The sequence below is a fragment of the Monodelphis domestica genome, chromosome 1 (assembly GCF_027887165.1).
Source record: "Monodelphis domestica isolate mMonDom1 chromosome 1, mMonDom1.pri, whole genome shotgun sequence".
In the NCBI taxonomy this organism is placed as follows: domain Eukaryota; kingdom Metazoa; phylum Chordata; class Mammalia; order Didelphimorphia; family Didelphidae; genus Monodelphis; species Monodelphis domestica.
Genome location: NC_077227.1, coordinates 275,132,577 through 275,151,050, shown reverse-complemented (window position 1 = coordinate 275,151,050; position 18,474 = coordinate 275,132,577). Strand labels below are relative to the sequence as shown.

The following is an 18,474-nucleotide window of genomic DNA, read 5'->3' as shown; positions in this document are numbered from 1 at the left end:
GTGCCCACAGAGAGTGTGCCATCTTGGGCACTTGTGCCAGAGGTTTGCCATTACTGGCCTAGCTCTTACCACTCTTCTGTCTTAGAACTGACACACAGTATATATTCCAAGACAGAAGGTAAAGATTAAAAAAAAAAATTAAGTTAGCCTTCTTTGGGGGATAGGAAAATTCAGGTCCAGAAAATCTAGGTGATGTCTCAGATTAGTTGGAGAATGAGTGATACTCGTGCCTCCCATAAGGGTGAGACATTGTGAGTTAAAGCAGTTAGTCTTATATTTGGAACTATGTCTCCTATGCCTTTTTTTCTTTTTTAAACCCTTACCTTCCTGTCTTAGAATCAATAGGGATAAGTGCTAGTCAATTGAGGTTGACTTGCACAGGGTCATAATGCTAGGAAGTATCTGAGGTCAGATTTGAACCCAGGATTTCTGATCTCCAGGGCCAACTCTCTATCCACTGAACCAACTAGCTGTGCCTCTCCAATGACTTTTTAAAGGCTCAAATCCAAGTAGATAGAGAAAAATAATATAACGATGTCTTTCAGAGAGCAAATTCAAAATCCAAATGAGCTTGGGTACTGATTGACAGGAAAGTCAGCAGATTCCCTTCCCAGTGTGATGAGATAGCTCAAGGGGAAAAGAAGGAAAGAATCATTAGCTGTGCCTCTACTGTATAAGGAAATGAGTTAGTCAAAGAAAGTTAGCTGTAGAGAGAGAATTACTATATTTCAAAGGGTAAAAGTATAAACAGTTTCAAGGTCATAGATACAGAGCTGAAAGAGGTCTTAGGGGTCATCCAGCCCAACCCCTTACTTTTACAGATAAACAGAGACCCCAAAAATGTAAGAGATCTGTTCAAGGTCATACAGGTAGTAAAAGGAAAAATCTGGATTTGAACCCCAAACCAAAATTTTCTACTCCAAAGCCAGGAGATCCTGCTATAGTGTAGAGCATTATGCTTGATGTTGAGGGAGTGAGGTATAGAATCGAAGAATAAAAATAATTTCATGTGATAGTCCCTACTCTTCAGGAGTTTATAATCCCAGCTGTAGTCCCATTCATTCTTATATGCATATCTCTGCTCAAGTTTTTCCTTCCATTGAGAAGCCCTTCCTCCTCTCCTCTCATCCAAACACTGTGAGTCTCTTAAAGCCCCGTTTGTCATACTCCATCATTAATCTGGTCCTCATTCAGCTCTTCCCTTCCTGATCATTCATAAAATTATTGTCCTTGGCATACATTTTTGGAGTGGATTATATTTAATATGACACTTTATGATTTATTATCTTATATACTTTTATTTAAAAAAACAAAACAAACAAACAACCCTTATCTTCTCTCTTTTAGATTCAATACTATATATCGGTTCTAAGACAGAAAAGTGGTAAGGGCTAGGCAATGGGGGTTAAGTGACTTGCCTGGGATGACACAGCTAGGAAGTGTTGAAGGTCAGATTTGAACCCAGGAACTTTAGTCAGCAAGCCTGGCTCTCTATCCACTGTGTTATCTGGCTACCCTGCTTCCATCCTTTTCTAATTAATTAGTGTATGGAAGTACTTTATCCCCAATAAGAGTGCAACTTATTTGAAGGAGTCCATGCATTACAAAAAGTTGTATTCCCACAATGTTATAAAAGCATTCTGGTCTGAATAAGGATTCAAAGATGATTGATTTTGTGCAAAATATACACATTCAGCGGATTTGGCTGAGGAGAGGAATCTTCAGGATTTTGTTCTTCGTGACACCTGAGATTCAGAGAGAACGATTCATTGGAGGGGAGATGGGGGGTGGTGGGAATCACTGAATTCTATTTCTCAGGAAGCTGTATATCTGAGAGTAGAATAAGATTATGTCACGAGGCAAGCTGTCCAATGAAAAGGGAGTCTTTTTATTAGAGGCAGGAGATTTTTAAAATAGAGTGATCATTGCCCTGAGGTCATCAGAGACAGGGAGAAGACCAAGTGGCAGGCAGAGTGAAGAAGAGAAAGAAGAACCAGGTGGAGTGAAAACTACCCTGGTGGCTCTGCCCACAAGAATCCCAGAGATCAAATGTGTGTCTTAAAATGCTTCAACATCACCAGTTGCCAGAGGCATAAAATGAGAGTAATAAAGGCAGATGTAGATTTTAAGGATTTTTTTTTCCCAATTGGCATATGAATCATGAAGGTAGATGATGTTTTTCAACCAGTAGCCTAGGAGATTTGGAAGAATTAAAGAGTGGATCTTATAGAAGATTGAACTAATTTCTGAGTCCCTAAGAGGTTTTACAGTTTGATTTTTTCCCCTTGTTATGTCCCTTCCCATTCTTTCTCAGTTATTTTGTTATTTGATTTAAGGTTTCTGTCTGAGTATTTGTATTTGAATGGGAACTTCAGCTGTTTTTGTATGATTATCCAGAATACTCCCAACAAAACTCGAGTATCAAGCATCTACTCAATGAAAGAGTTCCTACTACTGTGCCTTGCACATAGCTGGTACTTAATAGATGCTGGTTGAATTGTATTTAAGAAAAATTACAGAAGCCCTACATTAGATATAACAGAAACCTGTGAAAAGAAAAAAGGGTCATGTGGAAACTTGAGGTGGTAACCCTTCCAATAGCCTGTTTCTTCTTACTTTCCTGCCAATTGATGTCCAAGTAGTTTCACCCTACTATTAAGTAATTTATTAGAATAATAATACCTTTCACTTTAGTAATGTCTTTAATCCAGGGATCTTAAAATGCTTTAACAAATGCAGATTAATTAATCTTCACAACACTCTAGTGATGAGGCAAGTAGGTGGTAAATATTCTTTATCATTTTATGGGTGGGAAAATCAAGAGAAATGAGATGAGTCACTAAGAAATACATAGGAAATCAGTGGGTCAGGGTTCAATTACATAACAAACTGGCCTAACTGCCCACACACAGTAGGCACTTATTTTATTGATGCAATCCTTGGGTGCTAATTGCTTATCCTCAAGAACTACCAAATCAATAAGCACATTCATCTTTCACAATGAAGAGATTTTCCAAATTGTCCATTCATTTAAACTGCTATGATAGGCATGGGGGAAGTGAGACTGGCTTAAGAATAATTAGTAAGGATGATGACAAAGCAAAGACAAAAGAGGTGATAGACTCAGGATGTGGAATGAGACTTTTTTTTTTGGTGGTGGTAGAGGGGGATAATTGGACATTTCTCTAGTGAGAGAATCTGTTTTGTTTAATTATCCATAGTTGTTACAAGAACTTTATTTTTTTTTCTTTTCCAGCAGAGGGTTGCAGGGGAAAGAGGTGGGGAGGCTAAGGGGGGAGGGGATAAAAAATAAAGCCTAAAAACTAATAAGTGGTTTTGGAGGGAATTATATATTCTCTGTAAATGAGAAAAACTGGGATGGATGACTTCTTCTTATGACAGGAATGATGCAGGGTGGAGTGAGCCAGAGGACATCTGGCTTCAAAAACATTTTAGAAGTTCCACCAAACATATTAGGGAGAGCTAAGAATCACAAATTGTACCTTTACAATGCAATTCTTGGTTAAGACTGTCAGAGTCACCATTTCTCCCGGTCTTGTGGCTTACCTGAAGTCCTGACGTTAGCAGAAAGGAAGAAGGATGGGCTCTTCATTCATGGCCCCTCCTGAGCCACAATTGGCAGCCCTCTTGACTAAACAGAAAAGTTGATATCTGAAAAGGGAAGAAAGCGAGTGGGGGAAGGGAAAAGATGAAAAGGAAGTGACATCAGCCCCCAAACCTTACTCCCTGGCCACTCTTGTGCAGCAGACTAGCTGTTTGTGTTAAGTTGGTGTCTGCAGCAGAAACGTTTGCCAATCTTTTGTGGTTTGTCAAGAACACAGAAGTTGAGTGTGAACTATTTCTGGAGATCACTTATGCTCACATTTCTTATCAGTAGATAAAGGGGTCATATTTTCATTTGTAAAGTCTCAGGAGTCTGGAGCTGAGTGGCAGAGTGGAGATACTGAGGAGCTAGTTTCGACAAATCCCTTCCCCTTTGAGGCTCAGTGTTCTTCTCTGTTATACCGAGAGTTGTAATGGGTTTCTCTTAGCTCCTTCCCAGGCCCACATTCTATGATCCTGTGCTTTATACACAGACATGGATCATCCTTTTCCCCTCATTTTCTAGCACTGGCTTCCTGATTCCAGGCTAGTCTGTTATTAGTACTTCTGCCAAGGAATGAGTGGGGGAATAAAAAGAATATGACCTCAAAGCCCATTTTTTCTGCTTGTTAGCAGTTGTGTGAAATGTTTCATGAGGAATGGTCAGAGGGAAAAGCAAAGGTAAAAACCACTGGCTGGATCAGTTGAGGGAGAGAGTGAGAAAGATAGATTCATACTGATGAAATAACAAAAAAGAGAAAAGTGAAAGTGAATCAATTTATATACATAAAACTTTTACCATTTCTCTTAGAATCAATGTTAAGTATCAGTTCTAAGGCAGAAGAAGGTAAGGGCTAGGCAACTGGGGTTAAGTGACTTGCCCAGGGTCACATAGCTAGGAAGTACCTGAGGCCAAATTTGAACCCAGGACCCCCCTTCTCTAAGGCCTGACTCTCTATCCATTGAGCCACCAAGGATACATTTTTGAATATTCTAGGGGATGTTTTATATTGTCTTCTATTTTGAGTCTTTTGACTTTTAATTAATTTGAATTTTTGAGTGAAAGAATGGAAGAAATTAATAATAAAACACATGTAAACAGAGCAACATTGGTATCCACTTTAAGTTTATTACAGATATAAAACAATAAGCTTACACAAAAGATTCATAATTATATATGTAGCAACACAATGAGCTGATTGTACAACTTTCACTCACAATGGCAGGTTGGAAATCCCAGAGGCCTCCAGCTACCTAAGGTTCAAAGGGATAAGTAAGTCTATGGTTCTGCACTTAAAAAACAACAACAAACCTTTACCTCCTATCTTAGAATCCATATTAAATATCAGTTCCAAGGCAGAAGAGGAATAAGGGCTAGGCAATTAGGGTTAAGTGACTTGCCCAGGGTCACACAGATAGGACATGTCTGAAGTCACTTTTGAACCCTGGACCTTCCATCTCCAGGTCAGACTTTCTACCTGCTGAGCCACCTAGACACCAGGGTCTGCACTTTTAATATGTTAGCTCATAGGTAGTGATGACCTTCCCTTTAGCAGTCAGCCAATTGATACAATTAGTCTGAGAAACGGCATTTTAAAAATAAACATTTCTTTCTAAACAGCAAAAATCTCCCTTCTCTCTCTTCTATCTCACTCTTTGAAAAAAGAAAACAGAACTCCCATAATAAATATATGTAGTCAAATCAAATTAATTTCCCATCTGGTTATGTTCAAAAAAACCTATGGGCCATTCTGCACCCTGAATCTTTCACTTCTCTATCAAGAGAGGTTGTATGTTTCATCATAACTCCTCTGGCGTTGTGGTTGGTCATTACACTGATCAGAGTTCTAAAATTGTGCAAAGTTACTTATTCTTACAAAATTGTTGTTATTGTATAAATTGTTCTCCTGGTTCTGCTCCCTTTACTCTGTATCCATGCATACAAAAGTCTTCCCACGTTTCTCAGAAATCGTCTTCATCATTTCTTTCAACACAATAAAATTCTCTCACAATTACATACCACAACATATAGCTATTCCCTAATTGATGGATCTCTCCTCAGATCATAATACTCTGCCACCACAAAAGGAGCAACTATTCATATTTAAGTATATCCTTAAAGCTTATTTTTGAATAGAACTACTCCCTTCGTTAATCTGCCCTTCTGCTTTTCTCCTCTCTCCCTTTTCCCTCTAGTTTTCCAGGTTGGGGAAAAGTATGTTTGTGCCTGTGTGTGTGTGTGTGTGTGTGTGTGTGTGTGTGTGTGTGTGTGTGTGTGTGTTTCTTTCCTCCTTTAACTATTTCAGTTGAGAATCAGATTCAAGTGTCCAGTTATTCTACTCATCCTTTCTTCTTTGTATAAACTTCTACATGCCTTCCCCCTATTATGAGATAATTTCCCCTAACCTTCCTTTCCTTCCCCCCTCATTGTATTCTTCTTCCCCTTCCTTTCCATTCTACTTTTAATATTATTAAGACATAACAGAACCACTCCCAGGTCTTCTGTCTAATTAGACTTTCTCTATGACCTCAGATAATGATAGGTCTCTGCGGGGTCATCATCTCTCCATATTAGACTACAAACAGTTTGTTCTTGCTTAGTTCCTGATGGTTGTTCACTTATGTTTACTTTATTCTGTTTCTTTTGACACCAGCGTTTGAACTTCAAAGTTTCTATTCAGCTCTGATCTTTTTTTATCAGATTTGCTTAAAAGCTTTCTATTTCATTAAACATCCATTTTTGCCTGTGTAGGGTTATATCCAATTTTGCTAGGCAAGTTATTCTTGATTGTAAGCCTATGTCTTCTGCCTTTTGGAATACTGAATTCTAAATTCGCTGCTCCTTTATAATGGTGGCTTCCAAAAAAGATGTGATTTTGACTGTTTTGAATTGTTTCTTTCTGGTTGCTTGCACTACTTTTTTTTCTTTCAGTTGGTAGCTCTGGATTTTTAGTATAATGCTCTTGGAAGTTAACATTTGAAATTTTTATTCATGAGATATCCAATGGATTCTCTTTCCACTTTCTCATTTTAAATCTAAGAGATCTAGTCTCTTTTTCTCCGTCTCCCTCCCTCCCCCCCCCCCCCTCTCTCTCCTGTCTTGGTCTTAGGTTTTAGGTAGTCCAGTAAGTCTTATATGATCTCTTCTTGAGGTTTTCTTATATTTTTTCTATTGTTTTTTCAGTCCTTCAACTTTAGTTTAACATAGTTTTTAAACCCTTACTTTCCATCTTAGAATAAATACTAGGTATTGGTTCTAAAGCAGAAGAGTGGTACAGGCTAAGCAATGGAGGTTAAGTGACTTACCCAGGGTCATATAGCTAAGAAGTGTCTGAGATCAGATTTGAACCCAAGACCTCCCATCTCTGGACCTGGCACTCAATCCACTGAGCTACCCAGCTGCCCCCTAATATTTCTTGTGGTATCATGGAATCGTTGCTTTCTTTTTGGTCCATTCTGATTGTTAGGTAGTTTGTTGCTTAGATAAGGCTTTGTACCTTTTATGACAAGCAGTTAGTTCCCTTTCTAATTCTTTCTTCTATAGATCTCATTTTTTTTTCAAAACCCTTACCTTCCATCTTAGATTCAATTCTGTATATTGGTTCCAAGGCAAAAGAGTTGTAAGGGCTAGACAATGGGAATTATATGACTAGCCTAGGGTCACACAGCTAGGAAGTATCTGAGGCCAGATAAGTCTTCTGGACTCCAGGTCTAGCTCTCAATCTACTGAGCCATCTTTAAAAACAAACAAACAAACAAAAAACCTTACCTTCCATCTTACAATTAATCCTGTGTTTTGGTTCTAAAGCAGAAGATTGGTGAGCACTAGGACATGGGGGTTAAGTAACTTGCCCAGGATTACACCTGCAGTTGAGGTCAAATCTGAACCCAGGACCTCCTTTTTTCTAGGTCTGCTTCTCAATTCACTGAGCCTCCTTGCTGCCCCTATCATTTCTTTTCCATTTTTGCCTCTAGTGTTCTCATTTATTTTGTAACAATATTTTCATTCTTGCTTCACCTCTCCCAAGAGTTCTAGTTAAACTTATACCCAAGCTATATTTCACCTTGAGACTTTAATGATAGATTTTTAGTTATTATCTTCTTCTGTGTTTGTATGTTGAATGGCTCCATCCTCATAGTAGCCTTTTTGTTGGAATTCTTCTTTTGTGTGTGTGTGGTTGTTATTTGCTTCTTCTTGACTTCAGACTTTATGATGGGGCCAGTCTTTGCCAGGGAATGTCTGGACTGGTCCTGCTGCTACTTTCTCAGGTACAGTTCAGACTGGAGAGCTGCAAGTTTTCAGTACTCCCAGAATGGTCTGATCTAGGTCAAAGTCTGATTTCTGCCCTCCTGATCTGAACTCTACAAGTTCACGACCTGGGTTTGGATCGGAGCAACATGCCTTTGGACATGTCCCATTTGGAATTCAACTAACCTGATTCTAGACATAGATGTTCCCAACCAACTGGAAAGTTCTATAGGTTCATAAGGACAGAACCACATGCTCCCCTTTGGTCTGGAATTCCTGCCCTGGGTAAGAGGTCTGGATTCAAATCTTACCTTCACCATTTCTCTCTGTGACCAAAAGTAAATAATATTCTTTCTGAAATTTAATGTCTATAAAATCAATCGTAAAACACTATTTACTTCACCAGGGTGTTTCAGGGAAGTACTTAAAAAATTTAGAATGAAGTAAATGCCAGTTATTGCTACTACTACTTATTCTCACTGTGTTGACTCCTGTTTCTTAGTTTATAAACATATAAAAGCAGTTCATCCATTTCCATGAATAACTGAAGACTGGACATTCCAGATGCCCTGTTCTTTTTTTTTATAAGCTCTTGGTTGGAACTATATGATTTTAGTTTTTTTCTCTCCCACAATCCAATTCTACTCAATTCAATCAGCAAGAATTTATGTCTATTATAGTGAAGGCATTGTGGTAATCACTGGGATTACCAAGACAAAAATGGAACACAGTCCTTGCCCTCAAGGATATTTTGTAGACAGATAAATACATACAAGATAATTTGAGGAGGGAGAGAACACTAGCACATTGAGGTCAGGCCTGACTGTCTCTAGGAGGTGGCATTTGCATTGAGCCTTGAAGGAAGTTAAGTATCCAAAAGTCAGAAGAGAGGAGGGAATGCAGAGGGTGGAATGCTTAGTTGGGCAACAAAGTAGGATAGTTTGGATAGAATGTAGACCAAGTGAAGGGGAAGAATGTGAAATAAGTCTGCAAATGTAGACTTAAAACAGATTGTGAAAGGCTTTGCATGCCAAGCCAGAGAGTATATATTTCATCCTAAAGCCACTGACAGTTTACTGATGACAGGAGTGACCTGGACAGACTTGTATGTTAGGCTTTGGTCAGTTTGCTAAAGGATGCACTGAAAAAGAGAGAAATTGGGGGAAGCTGGAGATGATCATGATCTAACGCTACTCTGGCATTTATCGTAGTTATTGATAACTGGCCAGACTTTGGGGTTCCAGAAGGGAGATAGTGGCCCAGAATAGTGAATACGTTAGTGGGAAGAAGAGGATGCATCTCTGGTTATTCCCAGAAATGATGACAAGAAAAGAGAAGGAGCTGCTGTATAATACAAAAGAAAAGGACTTCTTTAAATAGTTATACTTTCTTTGCCATAACTACAGGGTGTAAAGATGTTGTCGATGTGTTAGCATCTGGTGGTTCCTTTTAAGGTGTGAAAACCCTTCTTTGATGGAAATAGAGGATCATTTCAGGATTTGCTGAGCTGAAAATGTTGGCTATCCCCCAAGGATGTTAGCTCTTTGGTCGGTCTATGTCAAAAGGGTCTGGATTCAAATTTTACCTTCACCATTTACTATCTGTGTGACCAAAAGTAAATAATATTCTTTCTGAAATTTAATGTCTATAAAATCAATTGTAAAACACTATTTACTTCACCAGGGTGTTTCAGAGAAGTACTTAAAAAGGATCTTGGCTCCTCTGAAGGAGGAGATTTGCCAGGAGAGGAGATTTGTCTTTACTTTTTCCACTCCATCAGCCATGTTACTTTTTTAAACCCTTACCTTCTGTCTTGGAATCCATGCTGTGTATTGGATCCAAGGCAGAAGAGTGGTAAGGGATAGGCAATGGGGGTCAAGTGACTTGCCCAGGGTCACACAGTTAGGAAGTGTCTGAGACTAGATTTGAACCCAGGACCTCCCATTTCCAGGCCTGGCTCTCAATCCACTGAGCTACCCAGCTGTTCCCAGGCATGTTACTTTGAAGGAAAACTGCTCCAGTAGTAGAAAATACTATTTTCAACATTGAGCAGAAGCACACGTAAGATTGGCACAGATACTGAAAACAAGACAATCCCTCAAGAAAGTGACACAGAGAGTGAGAGATTGAGAGAGAGGGAGAGAAGGGGAGAGGGAGAGGGAGAAGGAGAGGGAAAAAATAAAAAGAGAGAGACAAAGGAGAGAGAGAAGGAAAGAAAGGTAGAAAAGGAAAGTAAAAGAGACAGTGACAAAGAAAGGAAAGAGAGACACATGGAAAGGGAAGTGGGGAGGGAGAGAAAGAGAAAGAGAAAGAGAGATAGGCCATTCATTATGCTTGACCATGCATTTGTTTATTATTACTATTTTTATTGTACTCTGAGTTGTTCTCACTCTTCCCATAGAAACTGTGTGTATTAAGGGAGAATGCATCTAACTTTCCAGGAGGATGTTTTATAACTGCATTTTAAATAATACTATCTTTGTAAATGCCTTTTCTAAGGCTGCTTTGTATCTACTGGTAGGGTGATGAAAGCATACTGACTGGGGCTTGTCAGCTATAAAAGGATGAATAACCAACAACCTTAGAAACTAGATGGGCAGCTAGGTGGCTCAGTGGAAAGAGCATCCAGCCTGGAGTCTGGAAGACTCCTCATCCCTAAATTCAAATCTGATCATAGACACTTATTATCTGTGCCACCCTGGACAGGCCACTTCACCCTGTTTGCCTCAGTTTCCTTATCTGTTAAATGAGTTGGAAGGAAATGCTAAAACACTCTAGTATCTGCTAAGAAAACCCCAAAGGCCATCACAAATGACCAAACAATGACAACAGGAGAAACTAGGTAGTATTGCCCTCTTAATGATCTAACTTACTAATGGCAAGTTGAAATTAAAATGAGACCCTAAACGTGTATTGGCAGCCCCAAACTTCTAAATCCAAGCATTAGTTCTGCCAAATGCTCATTAAAACACCACTAAACCAAATCTATAAAACAGGAGAGAAATGGCCTTTGCCACCTTCTCCTATGTCTTCTAAGCTGGGTCTGAGGATGGCCTGGTGCTGGGTAATGGCTGAGTCAGAGTAGATAGGCAGTACTGCTATTGCTCTGCTACTTCTTCCCTGGGCAGGCCTCCAGATCCTTGCTTATTGTCCACTGCCCTGCATTCCCCACACAGCAACAGCCTCCAAGGTCCCGGATTAGCAGAGCCCTTGCAGGCCTTATGGCTTCAGTTACTATGACAACCCCTAGCCTCTTCCACCACCCCTACCAGTTTCACCTACATTCCTGGGAACTGATGGCCACTCTCCAAAGGCAGGCAGAAAAGGAGACCCCTTTAGATAGATAGTCAAGGAAAATAAGTATACAAATAAGGAATAGTATAATCTATTATATAATCATATAGAAAAACATGTGTAATATGATACATAATAAATACAAAATAAGGAACAAATCAGGAAAATGAGTTTTCTGCCTCTCTCTGGAATTTTCCAATCTCTGGCAGTATTTCTTAGCCTCTCTTCTATTTCCTTCAGGCTGGACTTGCTCCTATTGCATTATACAGATAACCATTCCACAAATATTTATCTGCTATTGCATTTAGAACATTTAAAGTCTAATTTATGAGGAAGGCACTGCACTGTGCTACAGAGATGGTGCAAGATATAATCCCTGTCCTCAAGAAGTTTACGTTCTATAGATAGCTAAAAGACCACAATGAAAAACCCAGGGTGACAGGGACAAAGGAGGTATCCAAACCAAGTACTCTAAGAAAAGCTAAAGAAAAGGAAATTGCTTTCTGCTGGGGGCATAAGGGCAGTTTTTACAAAGAAAAGGATTGTTGTTCAGTCATTTTCAGTTGTCTCTGATTCTTCATGACCCTACTTGGGATTTCTCTCTCTCTCTCTCTCTCTCTCTCTCCCCTTCCCTTCCTTCCTTCCTTTCATTCTTCCTTCCTTCCTTCCTTCCTTCCTTTCTTTCTTTCATTCTTCTTTCTTTCCTTCCTTCCTTCCTTCCTTCCTTCCTTTCTTTCTTTCATTCTTCTTTCCTTCCTTCCTTCCTTCCTTCCTTCCTTCCTTCCTTCCTTCCTTCCTTCCTTCCTTCCTAAAACTGTTCTTCTGTCTTAGATGCAATACTATATATTGGTTCTAAGGCAGAAAAACCGTAAGAGCGAAGCAATTAGGGTTAAGTGACTTGCCCAGAGTCACACAGCTAGAAAATGTCTGAGGCCAGATTTTAACCTGGGTCGTCCAGACTCCAGACCTGGCTCTCTATCCCCTGAGTCACCTAGCTGTCCCTTCAAATTTGTTTTATGTATTGTCTTCCATCATTCGAATGTAAGCTTATTGAGGGTAGGGACTGTTTTCTTTCTAGTCGTATTTTATTTCCAGAACTTAGCACAGTGCTTGGCAAATATTATTTACTGTTTGGTCTCAGCCATGTCCAATTCTTTATGACCCCATTTGGGATTTTCTTGGCAAAGATACCAGAGTGGTTTTCCATTTCCCTCTCTAGCTCATTTTACAGATGAGGAAACTGAGAGTGAAGTGACCTTCTCTGAGTCTACAGCTAGTGTCTAAGACCAGATTTAAACTCAGAAAGAAGAGTATTTCTGACTCCAGACCCAGCATTTTATCCACTGTGCCACTTGGATGCCTGGAGAAAGAGAAGCAGGATTTCAAGAGGCAGAGATGCATGGATTATTCTTTCTAGGCATGTCAAATGACCTTCATTGAAAAGCAGAAAATGGAGAACTAGTAGCTGTCTGATTTTGCCTAGAATACATAGGATGTGAAGGTAAGTCATATATAAAATTACGTTGGAAAGATTATTGAAGCTAACTTGTACAAAGCCTTAAATGCCAAGCTAAGAAATATGTGTTTTATCTTACAGGAAGCAGTTGAGATAGGAGAATTTGGTGAAAATGCGGGGAATTTAAATAGTCAGACCTTTGTACAAATCCCTAGAAGCTCCTTGAAGGAAGAAATCAAGTCTTAGTCACCTTTATAGACCTCTCATCCCTTAGCATGTTGCCTTGAAAGCAGTTTACGAGCTCAACAAAATGTTTATTGAATGAACAAATGAAGAACTAAAACATTCCAAATGTGTCCATCCCAGGAAACTCAGCTCTTGGTGTTCTGCTCAAAGCAGAGGAGCACATCGCCAGTCTCAGGGTCAAGACAAAAAAAAGGATAATATTGGTCACTTGACCTTATGTTGGCAGCAGTTTGGGAGTCGGACTCTCGAGTCCAAGAAGAATTCAGATAGCTAAATGTTTCTTTAGTGTTCATTCATTCCCCAGAAATTAATACAAATGTAGTAGAAGACACATTTTCTTCCCAGTTCTCTTGCCTTGTCACTGCATGGACCAATGCTAACCTCTGATTTGCTTCTGTAACAAAATTCCCATTAGATAGTAATATAAGTTTGCATAAGGTATTTCCTTCACAAACTGCTCCGGGGTAGGTAGCAACAGGATTGTTTATTGTCATTTTACAGATGAGGAAATAGGCCCTGGAAAGCTAAGATTGTACAGCTAGTAAACTGTGGGTCCAGTGCCACACTTTCTATTGTATTCCACTCAATAGAGATAATAATGCTGAACTTCACCCTCCTACCCACATGTAATGAGAATTCCTATGGGTTAAGTGGGCAGCTATGTGGCTCAGGGAATAGAGTGCCAGGCCTGGAGTTAGGAAGACTCAATTTCTTGACTTCAAATATGGCTTTAGACACTTGTTAGCTGTGTGACCCTGGGCAAGTCACCAACTCAGGTTCCTCCTCTGCACCCTGGAGAAGGAAATGGCCAACCATGCCAGCATCTTTGCCAAGAAAACCCCAAATGGGATCCTGAAGAGTCTGACAAGACCAAAACAATCGAACAATTGGTGGCATGCTGGCATTGCTCAACCTTCCAGAAGCATAGTTTAGCCTTGGTGTCATCCTGAGTGCTTAAACAAATCAGGCCTTATCTCCTGTGGAGAAGAAAAACAGGATAGAAGAATAACAGCTACTAACTGTAAATAAATAGTTCAGACACAGAGGTCTGCAATCCTTGGATGCCTTGTAATCCTGTCTCTATTATTAATTTTTATAATAATATTAAAATAATATATTATTTTTTCAGCTAGGATCAATAACTGCATATTTGGTGTCTACCATATGCAAGATGCTAAGTAGGCATCTTGAGAATATAGAGAAGTGTAAGTCAGATAGGATTTTGAGATAACTACAACCTCCTCATTTTACGGATAGGAAAATTGAGGTCAAGAGAGTTTAAGAGTAAGGTCATATAATAAGGCAAAGACTCAGCGGATAGAGCACTGGGCTTAGAGTCAGGAAGACTCCTGCCTTGGACACTTACCTCTTTTTCCTTCTCTCCCTCTCCCTCCCAGTTCCTCGCCTTTCTCTCTCTCTCTCTCTCTCTCTCTCTCTCTCTCTCTCTCTCTCTCTCTCTCTCTCTCTCTCTCTCTCTTTCTCTCACTCCTTTCTTTCTCTGTCTCTCTTTTTCACCCTCTTTCCTCCTCTGCCTTTCTTTCCTTCTCTCTCACTCTCTCTCTCTTGCTTTCTCTCTGTCTCTCTCTTTTTCACTCTATCACTCTTTTTCACTCTCTCTTTCCCTTTCTCTGTCTCTCTCTCTGTCTCTTTCCCTATCTGTGACTCAGTTTCCTCATCTGTTAAATGAGCTGGAGAAGGACATGATAAACCATTCCAGTATCTGTCAACCATAAATCCATATGGGATCATGAAGAATCACATATTACTGTGATTAGCAACTCAGTAAATCATAGAGCCAGGATTTAGACCTAGATCCTCTGATTCCAAAGCTTCAGCCTTGCAAGAAAACTTACCCATTTCCAAGAAGCTTACCTCTATCTAGTTGGAGAAATACGACAGAAACTTATGGGGGAAATAAGGAATATTTCAATAACCAATGATTTCTCTTGGGTAGCTGTTCCCTCAAATAATGTAAGCTTCTTGGGGACAGGAACAATTTTGTCCTTTCTTAAAGAGGCAACTAGTGGCATCTAGGGAGTTCAGTGGATTGAGCACCAGGCCTGGAGACTGAGGAGACCTGAATTCAAATCTGGTCTCAGACATTTCCTAGCTGTATGACTCTGGGCAAGTCACTTAACCAGATTGCCTATATCTTGGTACTCTTCTGCCTTGGAATTGATATTGGGGGGCAGCTGAATGGCTCAGTGGATTGAGAGCCAAGCCCAGAGATGAGAGGTCCTAGGTTCAAATCTGGCCTCAGACACTTCCTAGATGTGTGACCCTTGGCAAGTCACTTGACCCCCATTGCCTAGCCCTTACCGCTCTTCTGCCTTGAAACCAATACACAGTATTCTAAGACAGAAGGCAAGGGTTTAAAAAAAAGAACTGATATTAAGACAGAAGGTAAAAATTTCAAAAAACAAAAAAGAGGGAACTAGTAGTCTAGTGGCCTTGGAGTCAGGAAGACCTAGGTTCAAAGCCTGCCCCAGACACTTACTAACTATGTAACCCTAGGCAAGTCATTTGACTTCTCTCAGGCTCAGTTTATTCTTCTGTAAAATGGAGCTAGAAACAGCACCACCTCCCAGGATTGTCATGAGGACCAAATGAGATAATGGAAGTAAAGCATTTTGCAGACCTTAAACTCTATTTGAATGCCATATATTATTAGGACTTTTATTTCTTTATATTGCTAGTACTTAGGACAGTGCCTGGCATTATTAATCGGTTCAAATTCCAACCTAGTATGAGTTAATAGATTTTCTTCAGGAATACTATAGCCAAAAAATTTATCACCTCTGTGCCAACCTAATGATGAGCCTCCTTTGAGAATCAAGGCTATGTCTACACCATGTGGAAATGGAAGGGTGGAAAGGAGAGAGAGGAGAGGGGGAGACAGCAAGAAAAATATGAACAACAATTCAGACAAGAATAGAAGAAAGAACAGAAGGCAGTATGAGATCAATCGCTAAGTGAAATGAATGGAAAGAATAATCACTGCAGAGAGAAAAGGTTGGGATGGTCACAGTCACTTCAAGTTGGAGTGGTGAATGGGGGCTTGATGGAAGAGTTGGGATTTGAGCTGGGTCTTGGATGGATCCGGTGGATTGGACAGGTGGAGAGGATGGGGAGGTGGTAGTGGGTGTTGAGGTAGGGCAAGAGGAGCAAAAGCAAGGAGAGAGCAGAAATCTTTTGTGGGAGGAAGCACCTTGGCTCCAATCAAGGGTTTGTACATGGGGTCTTGGTATCAATTCTGATGCCTCTGCCTCTTCTGCTTGACAAGATCCTTGAAACTCTGCTGGGGAGGGCACAGGCATCTCTGCAAAGGCATCTTTCTTGCCAAGCTAGTGCTTGACCTAATTCTCCCCTACTATCAAAAAGTCTGATGAAACCTTTCACCCATATCTCCTCCTCTTCCTTCTCCTCTTCCTCCTCCTCCTCCTCCTCTTCCTCTTCACCTTCCTCTCCCTTCTTCTTCTCTCATTTTTTCTTTTAATATCAATTCAAAGACAGTTGACTGGCAAGGATTAGGAAATCAAGGCTAAGTGACTTGTTCAGGGTCACCTAGCATTATCTAAGTCACATTTGAACCTAACTCCTCCCCACTCCAGGCCTGGTGGTCTCTCCACTCAGCTACCTACTCACCCCAATCCTTATTCTAAGGATCTATTTGATCTTCAAAAAATATTTTTATTTATTCCATTAATTATTTACAATTACATGTGAAATTTTTTAAATATTGATTTACAAAATTTGTAAGTTCCAAATTCTCTCCCTCCTTTTTATCATCCATTGAGAAAGCAAGCACTATGATATTGATTATACATGTGAAGTCATGAAAAACAAATGTCGGTATCAACCCTGATGCAAGAGAAAACACACACACATAAACAAACAAACAAGAAGAAAGTTTTAAAACTCTACTTGCATCTGCTTTCAGAGTTTCGCAGTTCTCTCCTTGGAGTAGTTGGCATTTTTCGGCACGGGGTCTTTGGAATTGTTTTGAACCATTGTCTGGATCAGAGTGGAGCTAACAAAAAGAATATACTATTTCACCTGACATGGACCCATTTCTTTGTCAAGTCCTACCCCATGAGGGTCACTGGGGTAAACTACAAAGACTAAAGATGACATAGTCCCTGCCCTCAAGGACTATCCAGTCTAGTGGGGTAGGTGGGTGGGAGTAAAACTGCACACACACACAAGAAAAGATCATTTGAGGAGAGAGAGAATTCCCCCTACTGGGGAGCTGGGCTGTCTTGGAGGAAGCAGGGGATTCTTCAATGCAGACATGACAAGGGAAGGCATTCCAGATTTGGGGGACACGGTCTGTACAAAGGGATGGTGGGAAGAAAAGAGCAGGCCAGCCCAGCTGAACTGTGGAGTTTAGCAATAAATCTAGAAAGTTAAGTGGGAGCCAGCTTGTGGAAGGCTTTAAATGCCAGGCTGAGGAATCTATATTTGATTTTGGCAGCCATAGGAAGAGCATTTTGAGATGGGGAGCACTTGGTCAGATCTGCAGACATGAAATGTTAATTTAGTACTTGTGTGAAGGAAAACTGAATTGATCCATCAACCAAAAGGCATTTATTGTGTCTAGTATATGTCAGACACTGTGCCAAGTGCTGGGAATACGAAGATCCTGCCCTCTAGAAACTCACATGCTTTGATCCAGTGACACTGGCCTCCTTGTTCATAGAACAAATACTCTATTTCTCAACTCCATTTTCTTTTTTAAAATCCTGACCTTCTAGAATCAATATTAGGTATCAATTCCAAGGCAGAAGAGCAGCAAGGGCTAGGCAATGGGGGTTATGTGACTTGCCCAGGGTCACACTAAAGCTAGGAAATGTCTGAGGTCAAATTTGAACCCAGGTCCCTCTGACTCCCAGGCCTGGTGCTCTATCCATTGGGTTATCTAGCTGCCCCTTTAAGCCAGATTTTGAAGGAAATTCTAAGAGGTGGAGGTAAGGAGAGAGTAGAATTTAGGCCCTGGAGGATACCAGTGTAAGACTAAAAAAAAGAAAGACTAGAATCAGGAAGAACTGTTAGATTATGATTACAACAGGCCAGGAGAGAAGTAATTATATGGCCTAAACTAGAATGAAGAGTGTAGTGGATAGGGCACTGAGCTTGGAATCGGGAAGACTCATCTTCCTGATTTCAAATCTGTCTTCAGACGTCTGATTTCCTAGCTATGTGACCCTGGAAAAGTCACTTAACCCTGTTGACTTTAGTTCCTTGTCTGTAAAATGAGCTGGAGAAGGGAATGGAAAACCACTGCTGTATCTTTACCAAATGGGATCACAAGAGTCAGACACAACTGAAATGATACAACCACAATAAAACAAAACTAGGATGGTGATCTGGCTGAATGAGTCTTGGATATTGGGGCAGCCAGGTGGTTCAGTGGACAGAGAGTCAGACCTAGACAAAGGATATCCTGGGTTCAAATATGACCTCAGACACTTCCTAGTTGTATTGACCCTGGGCAAGTCATTTAACCCTAATTGCCTGAGGCTTACTATTCTACCTTGGAACCAATACTCAGTATCAGTATCAGTTCTAAGGCAGAAGGGAAGGAAGGAAGGAAGGATGGAAGGAAGGAAGGAAGGAAGGAAGGAAG

The 18,474-nt window shown here is 40.3% G+C and overlaps 1 protein-coding gene across 2 annotated transcripts in view; it reads right to left on the bottom strand.

Moving 5' to 3' along the window:
* PLEKHG3 (pleckstrin homology and RhoGEF domain containing G3) overlaps positions 1 to 18,474 on the bottom strand; it is a 95,310-nt gene that overhangs the window by 62,971 nt on the left and 13,865 nt on the right. For both annotated transcript variants that reach the window (XM_056810899.1, XM_056810900.1), the window contains exon 2: positions 3,568 to 3,672. In XM_056810899.1, coding sequence (XP_056666877.1) covers positions 3,568 to 3,613 — 46 coding nt within the window. In that variant the 5' untranslated portion in view covers positions 3,614 to 3,672. The remainder of the gene's footprint in view (positions 1 to 3,567; positions 3,673 to 18,474) is intronic.